At 37.5% G+C, this 16,017-nt stretch overlaps 5 protein-coding genes, 2 long non-coding RNA genes and 1 other non-coding gene across 8 annotated transcripts; 5 read left to right on the plus strand and 3 right to left on the minus strand.

Moving 5' to 3' along the window:
• Positions 1-318: 318 nt before the first annotated feature.
• On the plus strand, positions 319-6,369 carry ABCG43 (ABC-2 and Plant PDR ABC-type transporter family protein; the record flags this gene model as incomplete). Its single annotated transcript, NM_148328.3, has 23 exons — positions 319-614; positions 695-818; positions 908-981; positions 1,054-1,138; positions 1,210-1,369; positions 1,451-1,527; positions 1,634-1,687; positions 1,775-1,865; positions 1,951-2,252; positions 2,323-2,604; positions 2,684-2,997; positions 3,080-3,240; positions 3,315-3,418; positions 3,503-3,656; positions 3,738-3,892; positions 3,994-4,302; positions 4,390-4,680; positions 4,758-4,841; positions 4,926-5,059; positions 5,129-5,356; positions 5,461-5,632; positions 5,720-5,974; positions 6,103-6,369. The coding sequence occupies 23 exons, from the start codon at positions 319-321 to the stop codon at positions 6,367-6,369; spliced, it is 4,173 nt and encodes a 1,390-aa protein (NP_680694.3).
• A 274-nt stretch (positions 6,370-6,643) lies between these two features.
• Positions 6,644-9,260, minus strand: AT4G15240 (glycosyltransferase (DUF604)). The gene is made up of 4 exons (NM_117612.3): positions 8,199-9,260; positions 7,367-7,900; positions 7,063-7,270; positions 6,644-6,967 (listed from the first exon to the last, which is right to left on the minus strand). Exons 1-3 carry the CDS (start codon positions 9,018-9,020, stop codon positions 7,160-7,162), a joined length of 1,467 nt encoding a protein of 488 aa, NP_193259.2. The 5' UTR covers positions 9,021-9,260; the 3' UTR covers positions 6,644-6,967; positions 7,063-7,159.
• A 168-nt stretch (positions 9,261-9,428) lies between these two features.
• On the minus strand, positions 9,429-10,639 carry AT4G15242. The gene has a single exon (NR_144110.1). It is a non-coding gene; the product is annotated as an other RNA (non-coding RNA).
• Positions 10,156-10,690, plus strand: AT4G15245 (uncharacterized protein; the record flags this gene model as incomplete). The annotated part of the gene is made up of 2 exons (NM_001341020.1): positions 10,156-10,348; positions 10,410-10,690. 2 exons carry the CDS (start codon positions 10,156-10,158, stop codon positions 10,688-10,690), a joined length of 474 nt encoding a protein of 157 aa, NP_001328174.1.
• A 959-nt stretch (positions 10,691-11,649) lies between these two features.
• On the plus strand, positions 11,650-11,899 carry AT4G06295. Its single transcript, NR_141993.1, has one exon. It is a non-coding gene; the product is annotated as an other RNA (long non-coding RNA).
• Positions 11,900-12,482: 583 nt separating this feature from the next.
• BBX30 (B-box type zinc finger family protein) lies at positions 12,483-13,124 on the plus strand. Its single transcript, NM_001036568.3, has one exon. It carries the CDS (start codon positions 12,523-12,525, stop codon positions 12,874-12,876), a length of 354 nt encoding a protein of 117 aa, NP_001031645.1. The 5' UTR covers positions 12,483-12,522; the 3' UTR covers positions 12,877-13,124.
• A 284-nt stretch (positions 13,125-13,408) lies between these two features.
• BBX9 (B-box type zinc finger protein with CCT domain-containing protein) lies at positions 13,409-15,168 on the minus strand. Its single transcript, NM_001341021.1, has 4 exons — positions 15,127-15,168; positions 14,260-14,818; positions 13,791-14,173; positions 13,409-13,704 (listed from the first exon to the last, which is right to left on the minus strand). The coding sequence occupies exons 2-4, from the start codon at positions 14,746-14,748 to the stop codon at positions 13,584-13,586; spliced, it is 993 nt and encodes a 330-aa protein (NP_001319946.1). The 5' UTR covers positions 14,749-14,818; positions 15,127-15,168; the 3' UTR covers positions 13,409-13,583.
• On the plus strand, positions 15,122-15,359 carry AT4G06300. Its single transcript, NR_141994.1, has one exon. It is a non-coding gene; the product is annotated as an other RNA (long non-coding RNA).
• Positions 15,360-16,017: the final 658 nt, after the last annotated feature.

Here is a 16,017-nt window from a genome sequence, read left to right on the forward strand (position 1 = left end):
TTTGTTTTGTTCTGTTGTTTCTTCAAATTTGGTGTATATGGTCTAAAATGTTCGACTTCAAAGCAACGTGTCTTTCACCTATACTTTCTCAAGGATCTCCCATTTGTTTATTGATTATCTTGTTTTGTCTGTTATACTACAGTTGGTCTATGCTTGATATTAAAACTGTTGACTTCTCTATCCACCTCGTGAAGCCAACTTGCTAGTGATCAATTATTTGTAAGCTAGCAACACTACTTCTCTACTTATATATAAGATGACTCTCTTCTCTTTTCTTCGTTATAAAGAACAATCCGTTTTGGAACTTGGTTTCTAATAATGACAATGCCTCAAACAGATGGAGTTGAGTTTGCTTCTAGGAACAATCTTGAAAATGGGGATGGTGATCAGGTTCGGTCTCAATGGGTTGCTATTGAGAGATCACCAACATGTAAAAGAATCACTACTGCTTTGTTCTGCAAAAGAGATGAACAAGGGAAGAGAAGCCAGAGACGAGTCATGGATGTTTCTAAACTTGAGGATCTTGATAGACGCCTGTTTATTGATGAGCTCATCAGACATGTTGAGGATGATAATCGCGTCTTATTGCAAAAGATTAGGACAAGAACTGACGAGTAAGTGCACGCTTTTCGCTGTTAACCTTTGTATTTATATGTTCCTATTACATTAGAAATGTAATCCATGTATTTTGTAGGGTTGGAATTGATTTACCAAAGATTGAAGTGAGGTTCAGTGATCTTTTTGTCGAAGCAGAGTGTGAGGTTGTTCATGGAAAGCCTATCCCAACTCTTTGGAATGCTATTGCAAGCAAACTATCAGTAAGTGTCTTTTAATAGCTTTGACTTGTCTTTCTATTTTCAACTGATTATGAGATTGATTCCTTCCTTATAATTGTGATTTTTGTCAGAGATTCACGTTTTCAAAACAAGAAGATAAGATAAGTATCTTGAAAGGTGTCAGTGGCATCATAAGGCCTAAAAGGTAGATTCTTGAAGCAGTTAGTGGAAAATAAATGATCGGTTTAATTCAGAAGAGTTAGTTGTTTTCTTGTAGAATGACTTTGTTGCTTGGTCCTCCTGGTTGTGGTAAAACCACTCTACTACTCGCACTATCTGGAAGACTAGACCCTTCTTTAAAGGTTTGGTTTCTTTTCTATCATTCAAGCGCGTTTAGTTTTCAGAAATCATATGGGTTGCTTCCACTCTACAGACTAGAGGAGAAGTTAGTTACAATGGTCACTTATTTTCGGAGTTTGTTCCTGAGAAAACATCGAGCTATGTAAGTCAAAATGATTTGCATATTCCAGAGCTTAGTGTGAGAGAGACACTCGATTTTTCTGGATGTTTTCAAGGCGCGGGAAGCCGTTTAGGTAAGGGCAATACTAAATTCTTATGTTTCCTTTTGCATTGAACTTTATTGACACGAAAAACCACGGTGTTTTGTTCATCAGAAATGATGAAAGAGATTAGTAGAAGGGAGAAACTGAAAGGAATAGTTCCAGATCCTGATATTGATGCATACATGAAGGTAAAATAACTATGGATATTTATTTCATATGACAAATATATATAACTTGGAACTTGTTTTGATATTTAAGAAAACATCTTTGGAATTCAACTTTTTATCATGACAGGCAGCTTCTATTGAGGGTTCAAAAACAAATCTGCAAACCGACTATATCTTAAAAGTAAGATACATTCAGAGTCTGTTCTTTTTTTATTTCATCTTTAGCTTCTACTCTTATCAGAAGTTGATTAATGCATCTGTGTTTCAGATCCTAGGACTCACTATCTGTGCAGATACACGTGTTGGAGATGCTTCGAGACCAGGAATATCTGGTGGCCAAAAGAGAAGATTAACTACAGGTACTTGTAAAATTTCACAAACTGCTTTAGGTTCCTTGCAAACATTGTTTTGATGTTTGGTATATATCTCTGTAATCTATTGCAGGTGAGATGATTGTAGGTCCAATCAAAACTCTGTTCATGGATGAAATATCGAATGGTTTGGATAGTTCAACTACATTCCAGATTCTATCATGTCTCCAACAGTTTGCACGTCTATCTGAAGGAACCATATTGGTTTCACTGCTTCAGCCTGCACCAGAAACGTTTGAGCTTTTCGACGATTTGATTCTTATGGGAGAAGGAAAGATAATCTATCACGGTCCACGGGATTTTATATGTAGTTTCTTTGAGGATTGTGGATTTAAATGTCCACAGAGGAAATCTGTTGCTGAATTCCTTCAGGAGGTATGAATATGATAGTGATGGTACTTTCTGTTCTTGAAACTTTAATGATCATCACGCTCTTGTGTTGCAGGTTATCTCAAGGAAAGATCAAGAACAATATTGGTGTCACAGAGACAAACCATATTGCTATGTCTCTATTGATTCATTTATTGAGAAATTTAAAAAGTCTGATCTTGGGCTACAACTACAAGACGAACTCTCCAAGACATATGACAAGTCTCAGACTCAAAAGGATGGACTGTGCATTAGAAAATACTCACTTAGTAACTGGGATATGTTTAAAGCTTGCTCAAGGAGAGAATTTCTTCTGATGAAACGTAACTCTTTCGTTTACGTATTCAAATCTGGACTTGTAAGTTGTATTTACTTTGCCAAAAAGCTTTACTTATTTATACCGATACATTCTAAACCCATTTACCTTTTTTCCGCAGTTAATATTCATTGGATCCATTGCAATGACTGTTTATCTACGGACTGGGTCTACAAGAGATTCTCTTCATGCTAATTATCTTTTGGGTTCTTTGTTCTTTTCCCTCATTAAACTTCTTGCTGATGGACTACCAGAACTCACATTGACAGTCTCGAGAATTGCGGTGTTCTGCAAACAAAAAGAGTTATACTTTTATCCTGCTTGGGCATATGCTATTCCTTCTGCTATTTTAAAGATACCGATTTCATTTCTTGAATCATTCCTCTGGACAATGTTGACATATTATGTCATTGGTTACAGTCCTGAGGCGGGAAGGTACTAATTTCGAACATGCAAAAAGAAACCAAATTTAATATTTTGCTTTCTGCTAAACAAAAATATTTTTTCTTTCCTTCAGGTTCATTCGCCAGGTCTTGATCTTATTTGCTCTACACCTTTCGTGTATATCGATGTTCCGTGCTATAGGTGCTGTCTTTCGAGATTTTGATGTTGCCACTACCATTGGAAGCATCTCTATAGTGCTTCTCTCAGTATTCGGAGGTTTCATTGTTCGAAAACGTAAGTATTTAACTTGAAACTTGAACTGTAGTAATTCAGAGGTTTCACTGTAATGGTGCCCTGTTATTTTTCAGCCTCAATGCCTTCTTGGCTTGAGTGGGGATTCTGGCTTTCTCCACTGTCATATGCTGAGATTGGTCTAACCTCAAATGAATTTTTCGCTCCAATGTGGAGGAAGGTAATGAATTCTTCAGAAACCTTTCACATTTTAGATTTTTTTTTAGTTTGGTATTGATCCTTGTCATCTTTTTATTACCATTAGATGACATCTGAAAACAGAACTTTGGGGGAACAAGTTCTAGATGCTCGCGGGTTGAATTTTGGAAATCAATCTTACTGGAATGCATTTGGCGCATTGATTGGCTTCACACTCTTCTTCAATACTGTTTTTGCACTGGCCTTGACCTTTTTGAAGAGTAAGTTCACAAGAGATATAAGAATGTGAGTTAATCATGTTAGTATATGCAATGACAATTGATGTTTTTCTGCAACTTCAGCTTCACAGAGGTCTCGTGTAATTGTTTCTCATGACAAGAACACTCAAAGCTCAGAGAAAGATTCTAAAATTGCTTCCCATTCCAAAAATGCATTGCCTTTCGAACCTCTAACTTTCACATTTCAAGACGTACAATATTTTATTGAGACTCCTCAGGTAAACGACTAAAGAGTATGCAAGATCAGTGCAAGTTTTCTAGAATCCTTTTAAACATGATACAGAGTTATAATGTGTGGGTATGATTTCTGTGTTAAAAGGGAAAGAAGCTGCAGCTTCTCTCTGACGTTACAGGTGCATTCAAGCCCGGTGTTCTCACTGCTCTAATGGGTGTGAGTGGCGCTGGTAAAACGACTCTGCTTGACGTTCTCTCAGGAAGGAAAACCCGCGGTGACATTAAAGGACAGATTGAAGTAGGCGGTTACGTTAAGGTTCAAGACACATTTTCGCGGGTTTCAGGTTATTGTGAACAGTTTGATATCCATTCTCCCAACTTAACAGTCCAAGAGTCCCTGAAATACTCTGCTTGGCTTCGACTTCCTTGTAACATTAGTTCAGAAACTAAGAGTGTAAGTCATTATTTGGAAAAAATAAAAATGTTTTCTTCCTTCCTTTAGCTTCCTTGTCTGAGTATTTTCTTGATCTTCGCTTTTCAGGCAATAGTTAATGAAGTTCTTGAGACGATAGAGCTTGAGGAGATTAAAGATTCCTTAGTAGGAGTTCCTGGAATTAGCGGTGTAACAGCAGAACAACGCAAAAGACTAACAATAGCTGTGGAGCTTGTTTCCAATCCTTCAATAATATTTATGGATGAACCAACCACAGGATTAGATGCAAGAGCTGCAGCAATTGTAATGAGAGCTGTGAAGAACATCGCCGAGACTGGCAGAACTGTTGTTTGCACAATTCACCAGCCGAGCATAGATATCTTTGAGGCATTTGATGAGGTAAAACCTCGTAAAACCTTCATCTCATTTAAAGTCTCTTGTTTAAAGTACATTAATATGTGACCCTTCAATGGCAGCTGATTCTGATGAAAAATGGAGGAAAGATTATCTATTACGGACCTCTTGGACAACATTCAAGCAAAGTTATTGAATACTTTATGGTCAGTTCCTATATATTACTGAAACTGTTGCATATAATGTTCTCTTCTCTACTTCCAAATTATAACAATAATTTTCAACAGTAGAGCATTCCTGGAGTTCCAAAACTGAAAGAAAACTCTAACCCAGCCACTTGGATACTTGACATTACTTCTAAATCATCAGAAGACAAACTTGGTGTTGATTTGGCACATATATACGAGGAATCGACTTTGTTTAAGTAAGTCTGAATACTTATTGTGACTTTGGATGTTGTTTGCCTGAAACTGATTTTGTTATTTGTTTTTAGGGAGAACAAAATGGTAATTGAGCAAACGAGATGTACATCTTTGGGATCAGAAAGATTAATCTTGTCATCACGTTATGCTCAAACGAGTTGGGAACAATTCAAAGCATGCCTCTGGAAACAACATCTCTCTTATTGGAGAAACCCTTCCTACAATCTCACTCGCATCATTTTCATGTGTTTTACTTGTATGCTCTGTGGCATTCTTTTCTTGCAAAAAGCTAAGGAAATGTTCGTGTCTTCCCCCATCTTATTTGAGTCGGCTTTGAACCGCGTGATTTCCTTGATCTTAAAAGATTTAGCTATTTAAACTTTTTTACCTCTCTTCTTTGCAGAAACAATCAGCAAGATCTATTCAACGTCTTTGGCTCAATGTTTACGGTGGTTCTATTCTCTGGAATAAACAATTGCTCAACAGTGATATTTTGCGTTGCAACCGAACGAAATGTCTTCTACCGCGAAAGATTTTCCCGTATGTACAACCCATGGGCGTATTCCCTTGCTCAGGTTAAAACTTTTTCTCAATCAAACCATTAAGGAACGAAAATAAACAACTCAGCCATTGGTTTTGACTTTAAGGCTGAATGTTTGCAGGTGTTGGTTGAAATTCCATACTCATTGTTCCAATCTATTATATATGTGATAATCGTATATCCTATGGTTGGCTATCACTGGTCGGTCTACAAAGTGTTTTGGAGCTTCTACTCAATTTTCTGCTCCTTGCTTATCTTCAACTATTTCGGCATGCTTTTAGTTGTGGTGACCCCAAACGTTCACATTGCTTTTACTCTCCGCTCTTCATTTTACGCAATCGTCAATCTCTTTGCTGGTTATGTCATGCCAAAACCTGTAAGTCCTCTCTTACCTCTCTTCACCAAGTTTGTGAAGTTCGATTCTTATTATGTGAAAGAAAGAAAAAGAGTTAGAAACAGCATCAAGATATGAGATTTTGAGAGTTTTTGTTGTTGATGATGCAGAACATTCCGAGATGGTGGATTTGGATGTATTACTTGAGCCCGACGTCATGGGTTTTGAACGGATTGCTCACATCGCAGTATGGAGATATGGAGAAAGAGATATTAGCGTTTGGAGAGAAGAAGAAAGTTTCAGCTTTCTTGGAAGATTATTTTGGCTACAGATATGACTCTCTGGCTCTTGTAGCTGTTGTTCTTATTGCCTTCCCCATTCTCTTGGCATCTCTTTTTGCCTTCTTCATTGGTAAACTCAATTTCCAAAAGAAGTGAGTTAGCATTTTCCTCATATATAAAAGTTTTTGGTATTTAGAAGTGAGATTTAGTTTGCAGATTTGTCTTTTGGGAAAACATCTTAGTATCAAGCAAAAGTTGAAGCTTTGAAAGTTGTTGCAACCTTTTAGGTTATGTTCAATGGATTTTTAGATTCCTTTCGAAGATCCATTTTTAATACTTTGTATGCTTTAAAATGTTTGTCAAGTTTGGTAAGTGGAAGTTTCCACATTTGTATCTCTTGCAACATATGATCATTATAAATTGTAACACTTTTTGGGAAAGAAAAAAAAGGTGGGATTTTGTGTCTTAGAAACAACTAAAATGAAAAGAAAAGAAACGCTTCCAAAATCGGTGAACAACAACAAGCTTTTACAGTTGTGTGCAAAAAAAAAACCAAAGTTGCAAGTGACTACTTTCTCACAAAACCAAAAACGCAAAACTTTGGTAGAGAATGAGACGACCATATATACAGAAGAAGGATCTGAGTTTTCTTCATCTCCTTACACAATTTACAAAAACAGAAACAACCTTTGGTGTAAAATGCAAAATTGTGCTCAGGTCTTGTATGAGACACTTTTCGTCTGAACTCTAAACCCTACAGACAACATTTAAGTATTATTGAGCATCAAGGTTGATGGGAGAAGAATTCTCTTACAAAAAAAAAAATTTGTGAAGAACCAATAAAGTTACCTCGGATTCCGCCATTTCTTCCGAGCAGAAGAACCGTAGACCTTGCTTGCACGGGATTTTTTAGCTGATTCTAGAAGAGAGTGACTGAGGAAAAATGCTAAGTGTTCATGGCGATTAGCTCATCCGGCATGCATTGCCTTATATTAATGACCATTGACTTATTATATGGCGATGAGATGTCACAACATTGGCGGCGAGGCAAACCCATCTGACATTTTATTTTCAGGAAACCAAAAAAAAAGGTGAATCCAGGCAAAATTGAAGGTACTTTAACAGAGAAGCGATCAGTATTTATAAATCCTACCTGTTCAACGTTGCGTTCCAGTTTAGGAGACAGAACTCTGATGCGTTCTAGACGCTCAACAGCTTCTGCTCTGTGACAGTGTCCAACTCTATGGATGTTATAGTTACTCCATGTTCCCTCAGTTCCATCTGATCCTACACTGTCCAAGAAAAAGACGAGCGGTCTCCCACATGGATCCCTCGGATATTCTCTTGTACTGAACATATAGTTGCTTTGGACCCCTGACCCTCTCCTCCATGTAGAAAATGTCTTTTGCAGTGTGAGAAGATCCGGAAGAAGTTTATTTCCTTCATAAACTTGAACCGCGTAACCCCACACAACCGAAACAGTCACTGTGTTCAAAGAATCATAACAAACACTCTGCTGTAAAATCCTCCCGGAATCAAAACTTGCAGCTCCGATAAGATGAGCCACGGATTCTGTCCTGTTCCTTTTTGGAAAAAACGGATCAACTGCATCCAAGTGATGAAGAGATACCAATGGAGATAAAGGGTGCGCACATAGCAGACCAAATATGTTCCCTCTGACATCAATCTATAAAATGAACGCATACATAGTAATACTCAGATTAAACTCTCTAGCAACAAAATCAGTTATAGTAAGGTAAGCAAATCACACTTATCCGGAAAATACTGCAACAGAAAGGAACATACTAACTACACTATTCAATATCAACCACAAAAGACAAGTGATCTATGAACTAAACTTTCCTAATATAGAACTCTCTCAGAACTTTTATTTTTCAACAATCAGCATCAATGTCACAGTGAACCATCTCAATCTCTATCAGATTGTTGCAACTAATATAGTAAAAACTCCATTCTTTGATTACCTGATGAAATCCAGGTTCATGAGTTAATGTAACACCAAGCTCAGCGACGCAAGAGAAGATCCTAGAATCACTTCCATACATATGTGAATACCTCATCAAACAAGAATCCAAAACCTTAGCTAAAACCTTCGCAAGCGAAGCACTAATAGCAAATCCACCACCACCAAACGCCATATCAAACGAATACCTAACATTCTGATCATAAAACTCCGAATTACTTCCGACGTAAAACCACTTCCGGTGATCATACTTAGATAAAACCGTCACCAAATTATCTACAAAGAAGACAGTATCATCATCACCGAAAACAAACCACCGCACATCTTTATCTCCTCTATCAACCGTCTCTTTAACAACACGAGCCACACGAATCGCCGATCGGAGACCACCAGGGAAATTATAAGGAAACCTAGAAACGTCTTTAGAGACAATCACAGGAGGAAGAGTTAGATCGGACTCCAATCCACCGCGATCGAGAAACACGACGGCGCGTGTAGATTCAGGAGAGTACCAGAGACGAACGTACGAGCTACGACGGAGCCAAGAGTCGTGAGAAGCGGCGATCGAGAAGAGTAAGTGACGGCGACGAGTGGAGAACACAGATAACGATCGAGCGATTGATGAAATCTGTTCACGGCGGAAATTGGTGCCGTAGGAGAAGATGATGTAGATGATGAAACAAAAGATGAGTAATAAGAAGATGTTTCTGATGCGAGAAGAAGTTAGCGACGGAGATTTGGCCGGAAAGAGCATTTCCGGCGAAAGAGAATCGAGTCTAGAGAGAGATGAATCAGGTCGTCTCTTACGTCTCGTTTGGTTCATTTTGTTGTTAACTTTCCTCTTTTGAATTCTTCTTCTCTGCAGATTCGACGACGGTTAAAGTTTCGAAAGTAGTAGGCTAGTAGCACAACGAAGCAGTCACTTTCAGTGAATAGACTTGGTCATTCGGGTTTACAGGTCGGGTTTTCGGGTAGTTTCGGTCCGGATCTAGCTTTCGGACCTACTTGATGAGACCGAGGTTAGGTGTTGTGTTGTGTCATGTGTATCATATTTTATGGTTATGGGCTTGACATATGAGTTTTAGTTGGAGGGATTTGGATATTATACTCGGCCCATTAAATTATTTAGCTGATATAAACTCATTTGGGCTCAATATGTCAAGCCCAATAACATACGGATTTGGATACTAAAACTCATTTGTCAACTTAGCTAACTATATTTTTTTTTTTTGCTAAGAATGTAAATATTCATTATCACAATGAAAATTTCGGTTACACAATAAAGGGTAACCAAATCATGGTTCCATGGCAAAAAAAGGATAAAAAGCATGGAAGCATACAACATTCTTGAACCTAATCCTCGATTCTTGTTAAAGAAGTTGATTGGGAACAAGATAAGATGAATCCCTAAAGTGAGCTAGGAGAGGAAACCCAACGAAGACAAATAAGTGAAGCTCACGAAACCCCCAAAACAAGATGGCAGCCCTTTCAACGGGAATCCGAGCACATCAGGGAGCTCCGGAATTGCCGAGCCAAAAGTGTTAGGCAATGCTTACTCACTCTAACGAGTCCCACTTGGAAACGGAAGCTTAGAATCTTGCAACATCTTAACCACAAAGAGCCATACTAACACCACCAATCGCAAAGAGCAAAACAGAGACTTCAACAAAATCTTCGCAAGATTACACATAGACACAAATCTGATGTGGTTGAGCTTAGGTAATAACATAAGTGACAAGAGGAGACAGATAAACTTGAACGCAACAAAGAGGACTCAAGAGAGACATGCCATGGAAATGCACGGAGATGGTATAGGCAGCGACGGGCCGTCCACAAACCCATGGTCAAGCGTAGCCCTCAAATCCATCCTAGACGAAACTCACCAGAACCTACAGAGGCAAAACTAGTCTCGGACTAAAACCAGTCCACAAACAAAGTAACCACCTTTGGCTTGGGAAATGGAAAGAGGAAGCTTGCAAGCAGCTAGAGAAGCCAGCTCTAACAACCAGCCACAACACAAAGCACCAAAAAGAGACCAACTTCCCCGGTGCAAACTAAAAGAGAGGATCAGAATCGCCGGAGCTGAGACCTCAGCACTACAAGCTACACCTAAAACAGCAACACACAAACAGAGCCTCCAAACAAACCGGAGTAATGCGAGGAGACAGGGACACAAACGACTTCCAAAACTAAGCGGGAGTAAAGCGCACAGATCGCAGAATCTCTAGATCCGAAACGCTAACTCGTCAAATCGCCGACGAGAAGGAAGCCAAACCACTGAGTGGAGCCACTGGGGGGCCTCTCCCGGTCACGGCGAAGAGCACCGATGACCGGAGAAACAAAGGCGGCGTAGATCTAGGTTTTGCGAAAGGTAAAGGGTTGAAGGAAAAGTCGTCCGCGAGTGGATGCCACGCACGTCGACTTCTTCTTTTGATGATATTAGCTAACTATATTGGAAGTATAGAACCTATAAAGAATATTTCTCGAATGTAATTTAACAGTTAAGGGTTAATTAGTTAAAATTAGAATTCAAAGAGTGAGAAGTTTCGAATAGTTGCGGTGGTTAGGACGGACAAATCCTTTTACGATTTAAACCGTTTTTTGTTTACCATTCATAAGCTATAATCCGTAGTAGTATGGATTGAGAAAATAGAACAAGTCTGCATCGGACTAACTATGTACTGCTTTTACATATAAAAAAACTTGGTCTGTGGTTGTTTGTTGTCTGCTTCAAAAATAAAGTGATATGTTTCGTTAGCGGTTTAGTTCACTTTTTTCATTGCATTCATTCAAAACCTAAAACATAAACTGTGAAACGCATAAAGTTTTTATTCGTGAAATTTTTTGGTCATTCTGATGATAAATTTGGTCGAATCATCATTAAATATATCATTTAAACGTCATTAAATTAACGATGAATTAACTAAGTGTTTACCAACTAATTATCAACGATAATTTTATCAGTATATCATAAATTTGTTATGTATACGTTACCATTTCGAGTTTAAATGGTGATAATAGTCGAGATGGACATATTCATCAACGGTTTAGTATGTTCTATTTTTACTGCAGACAATAAACTGTCGCGTCGCAGACCAACTCTATTTGTATGTTAAAGCGGTTCGTAGCTAGTTCACAACAAACTTTTTAAGAAAAAAATCTCTGCTTACAATACACAATTTATAAATAGTAAATAAAAATTCAGCTCAGTCTACAAAGAGATTTGACGGCATTAACCGCTGCAACCATTAGGGGATATTCAACTTTGACAGTTTCGGAGGATGTACGTCTCCTAGAAAATAAGAAATTAATTATTTTAATCGTTAAAAGAAATTACTTTAATCATGAACCATGCAAGTGAAGTTCCTTTTTTTTTCCTTTTGCGAGCAAACTCGTAATAAAATATAAAGTTAAAATAGTTAACCACCACACACACAATGACACGAAGACACCCAATAACGTAGAGACTGTCCCGACCCGATATTCAATATATTTCTGAATGCTCACATAGTCACATAATCTTTAATAATTGTAATCAGTGGGACATTGATTCTCTAACCACTTCTTCGGCGATGAATTTTTCTAGACTAAACGAGTAACTAGTTAATAGTAAAATTTAGAGTAATTGGCTGCACTGCACCCATGGCCATCATGAGTCACCTAAATTACATTAAATTGAATGTATCTCTCTTTCTTCATCTTCTTCAACGCTTCATTCCACACTCGTAGATTTTCTTGACTCTTGTATCAATTCAGATTAAGAAAAAGGTACATTTCTTTGGTAGATGTTATGACTGCTCATAAATTTATAAAAACGAACAGAAATAGTTTTAAAAAAAAAAGAAATATTATAATCTAAGTGAAAACATGATTGAAAACAAATGATAGTATGTTACACAATTTCTCGTTCATATATTATCTTTTTAAAACAAACCAAAAACTTGCACAGTAGTTTAATGAATAATCACTAATAAATTCATATACTATTATTATATACTCCCTTTTTATAGACCACAAAAATGCTATGATTCATGATTCATTCTAGAACGTGATTGTGATATGTGACAATGAGCGAGTCATACTAGTCAACTACTCGAAACTTGTGTATCAAACATGAGGACGAGAGATCGTCTGGTGGAGGGAAAATAACTAAATTATTGACAATTTGGTCCTCTAGGGACACTCACATCAAACCAATAGGTCAATATTTTTCCACGTGTACAACCAGTTTAATGACAATTTCATAATATCCATTTGCTTTAAATAACAATCATTCCTATATAAACCTAAATCTTGAACACAAGAGAGACAAAGAAAGAGTAAAGATGTGTAGAGGGTTTGAGAAAGAAGAAGAGAGAAGAAGCGACAATGGAGGATGCCAAAGACTATGCACGGAGAGTCACAAAGCTCCGGTAAGCTGTGAGCTTTGCGGCGAGAACGCCACCGTGTATTGTGAGGCAGACGCAGCTTTCCTTTGTAGGAAATGCGATCGATGGGTCCATTCTGCTAATTTTCTAGCTCGGAGACATCTCCGGCGCGTGATCTGCACGACCTGTCGGAAGCTAACTCGTCGATGTCTTGTCGGTGATAATTTTAATGTTGTTTTACCGGAGATAAGGATGATAGCAAGGATTGAAGAACATAGTAGTGATCACAAAATTCCCTTTGTGTTTCTCTGATTTTATGTTTTGTTTTTCGCGTAATTAAGATTAAATATTGGTAGGGTTTTTTCTCTGGAAATGTTCTAAGAATGTATATTTTCATTCTAAAGCTTAAAAGTAATATATGAACACCTAGAAAACATATTGATTTAATAGTAAAATAATGCGGTCCCAATAGTAAGCTATAAGAAATCAAGAACAAATCTTCCTATGGCAAACATAATCTGCCTTTATTCTTTGGCTTTATTTTTCTTAACTAGGAAAACAATACAACGTTACAAATTACAATCAAGTGAAATGGAAGGTGGAGAGTGGTCCAAAACACAAAGAAGATATATTTTTCTATGATTAACATGTAATTGAGATTAAGGAGCTATAAGTAGGAAAGAGTCAACGACTCTTGTTTTGTTTTTTGGTTTCTGATTTTGTCTGATCGTCTCGTAGCTGTATGCCTAATTAATGCCTGTATGACCGGTAGGTTTTGTGGTTGCATCAAAAAACAGTGGAAATTCTCTAGTAAAAAGAGCAACTTTCAGTTTTTTTTTTTTTTAATCTCCATTTTGGAATCACCTTTGCGATGATTTTAAGTCTTTGTAGTTTGATCTTGTATACTTTCTCAAGAAGAGAATTTTATGTTTTTTTTTTGTTACTTCTCCGACAAGAAACTGTTAATCCCGTGGATGGAGTCAGATTATTCTTTAGTTCCGCAGTGAAGATTCACTAGTTCACATCACCAGTGACGGATCATACTCAAAAGTTTCTCCAGATTTTACAAATCTCCCTTTGACCCGTTTTCTCGTATCAGCTCTGGCTTTGCGTGATGCATATCTTATTTGCTTCCCAAACCTAGAAGAAATTGGTACCACAAATATCAATGAGATTATGTTTTAAAAGCATGATAATGACTCTGATTATGTGTCTCAAAAACTTACATGCGCTTTGATTTCTTTTGTTTGTATCTCTTTTTAGCCTCATCCCTTAATTTTGGATTAAAACTAACTTCAACATTCGATTCCCATGGCGAATCTCCTATGAGAAACCCTGGTGAAATTCCGCAATCTTGGTAATCAGTCGCATTGCTTTCTCCTGTGAGGTTAGACATCGAAAGTGACATGTTCGGTACAACGTTCCCGGATAAAGTAGGAAGCAGTAATGAAGGAAGGCCAATGTTATTCTCTTCCTTAAAAGAATCCTCGTACTCGTAACATTTGGTATTGTCAAGTGATGAACATCCGATTATATCATTGCTTGCGTTGAAATTCAACGGCGCATCATCTAAGTTTATCCCTTCGCATAGATCCAAACCAGAACATTCCTGCATATAGAACGGAATATAAATGAAAAACATTCTTCTTTATCATAAATGAAACATTTTGATATATTACTTAAACAACACGTCACCTCTTCTATCACTTTTGGAAGATTAGATTCCATAGGAAAGAAAGAAGAATAGTCTTTAAGGTTCTGAGTTTGTGTAACCACGGAAGTTGATGAACCATTCCAATCGTCTAATTCCTGGAGCAGGGTATCAGAAAATGGAGAGACCAAACTTGTGACAGAAGGTTCTAAAGTTGAAGACCAGATCTTGCCGAAATCTGATGGAGAAGGACAATCAGAGTAAGGGTTCAGACTCTGAAGTCTGTGTCCTAAACCAGTGCAGTTACTAGCGGTCCACTGACATCCTTGGCAAAGAGAAACATTTTCGTTCATACAGTGTACTGCCGTGGGTTGTAAGGAACATTTCTCGCAGAGTAGAGATCGCGTGTGTCTTTGAGACAGAGGATTCGCTGAGTGTACATTAACGTCACAGTTTAAACAAAGTTTAGCCGAATCAGATTTGCAGTAGATTAATGCTTTTTCGGTTCCACAAAAGTCACATCGAGCCTCCATACTTCTTCGAAGACAAAACTCCAAAGAAATAACGATTTCTCAATCCCAATCGCTACACACACCTAAAATCCTATAGCATAGAAGGATCGTGAGACAAAAACAGAACATTCAGAGATCAAACAAAATTACGATTCATTATAGGTTCATGTATCTTTTTAATGTGTGACTGTGACTGTGACTAATACATGGTTGTGTTTGAATGTTAGAGAAACACTCACAAACTAAGAAAATGTGGATTCTCGAGACCGAATCAGTACTAAAATCACAATGTCTAGAAACTCATAACCAGTTAATTACAGAGTTTTTTCTAAACAAGAGTATAACAATAATCGTGTAAAATTGTTTATGTTTCAGGGTTCCAGAGATTAGAAGCTTTACAAGGGTGTGTGAGAGTCCAGTGAGAAGGAGATGAGAAAGAACAGAGAAGAAAAGGTTTTGCTCTGTTTTTATCCTGTGTGGGGTCCACCTTGTTAAGCGGGTTTGCCACGCGGGGTATCTTTTGTCACGTGTGGTTTTATTGTTCCTTAGATTTTGTTGATGTCATAATGTGGTTGACCATACAATTCGGAGTTTTTGTTTGATTCTTTAGGTACTTTCTGTGGCTCGCAAGAATTTCGAGAATTGTTAATAAAAAAACGTGTAAATGTCATTAATTTTGAACACGTTTTTCTTGTTATTCAAAACATCCGAGTAATAAGACTAGTTCGAAGCAATTTATTCCGAGTGTTGGTTTAATGGATCTAGGAGTTTGCAGCATACTAGTCCGGTTTCATTAACCTGTGGTTATGGATAGTTATTGTATCTATTTCTCACTAATTTTACTAAGTGTGTTTTCACAACTTAAAATATGAGATGTTAGAAGCACTTAAATGATTGAAATTCTAGTGAGCGATCATGTTTTAAGAGAGAAAACTTTGTGACAACGATTGATATTCGTTTACGATTTTTTACCAGCCTCAGTAAAAAGGCTAAATGTACTATTTTTGAAACATCTCCCAATGCATTCCATGCCAAAAAAGGCTAAATGTACTTGTAAACAATTCAACAGACAGTAACTGCTGGCATTAGCTGAAAAGGTCGCTCATGGCATGACCAGTCTGGTTGTCATTGTTTGTTTGCCAAAAGATTTCATTAGATGTCCAAAAAGCAGCTCATTCGACCAAACAATTGTTTCCTGATAAGTCAATTGTTTTGTTAATCAATTCTATAGGAACGCTAAATCCATTATTCGTCCAAAAATCAGCTCATAGTTTTCAATTGTTTTGTTAA

The sequence above is a fragment of the Arabidopsis thaliana genome, chromosome 4, assembly GCF_000001735.4.
Source record: "Arabidopsis thaliana chromosome 4, partial sequence".
In the NCBI taxonomy this organism is placed as follows: domain Eukaryota; kingdom Viridiplantae; phylum Streptophyta; class Magnoliopsida; order Brassicales; family Brassicaceae; genus Arabidopsis; species Arabidopsis thaliana.

What these genes read in the sequence shown, in the direction of transcription:
- BBX9 (NM_001341021.1), bottom strand. Translation starts at nt 14,748, where the DNA reads ATGGAGGCTCGATGTGACTTTTGTGGAACCGAAAAAGCATTAATCTAC. An exon ending in TTCCAAAAGTGATAGAAGAG is followed by an intron (nt 14,174 to 14,259) that starts GTGACGTGTTGT and finishes TTCTATATGCAG; the next exon opens with GAATGTTCTGGTTTGGATCT. An exon ending in CAAAAGAAATCAAAGCGCAT is followed by an intron (nt 13,705 to 13,790) that starts GTAAGTTTTTGA and finishes AATTTCTTCTAG; the next exon opens with GTTTGGGAAGCAAATAAGAT.
- AT4G15240 (NM_117612.3), bottom strand. Translation starts at nt 9,020, where the DNA reads ATGAACCAAACGAGACGTAAGAGACGACCTGATTCATCTCTCTCTAGA. An exon ending in ATGAACCTGGATTTCATCAG is followed by an intron (nt 7,901 to 8,198) that starts GTAATCAAAGAA and finishes TTCATTTTATAG; the next exon opens with ATTGATGTCAGAGGGAACAT. An exon ending in TGGAACGCAACGTTGAACAG is followed by an intron (nt 7,271 to 7,366) that starts GTAGGATTTATA and finishes ATAAAATGTCAG; the next exon opens with ATGGGTTTGCCTCGCCGCCA.
- BBX30 (NM_001036568.3), top strand. Translation starts at nt 12,523, where the DNA reads ATGTGTAGAGGGTTTGAGAAAGAAGAAGAGAGAAGAAGCGACAATGGA.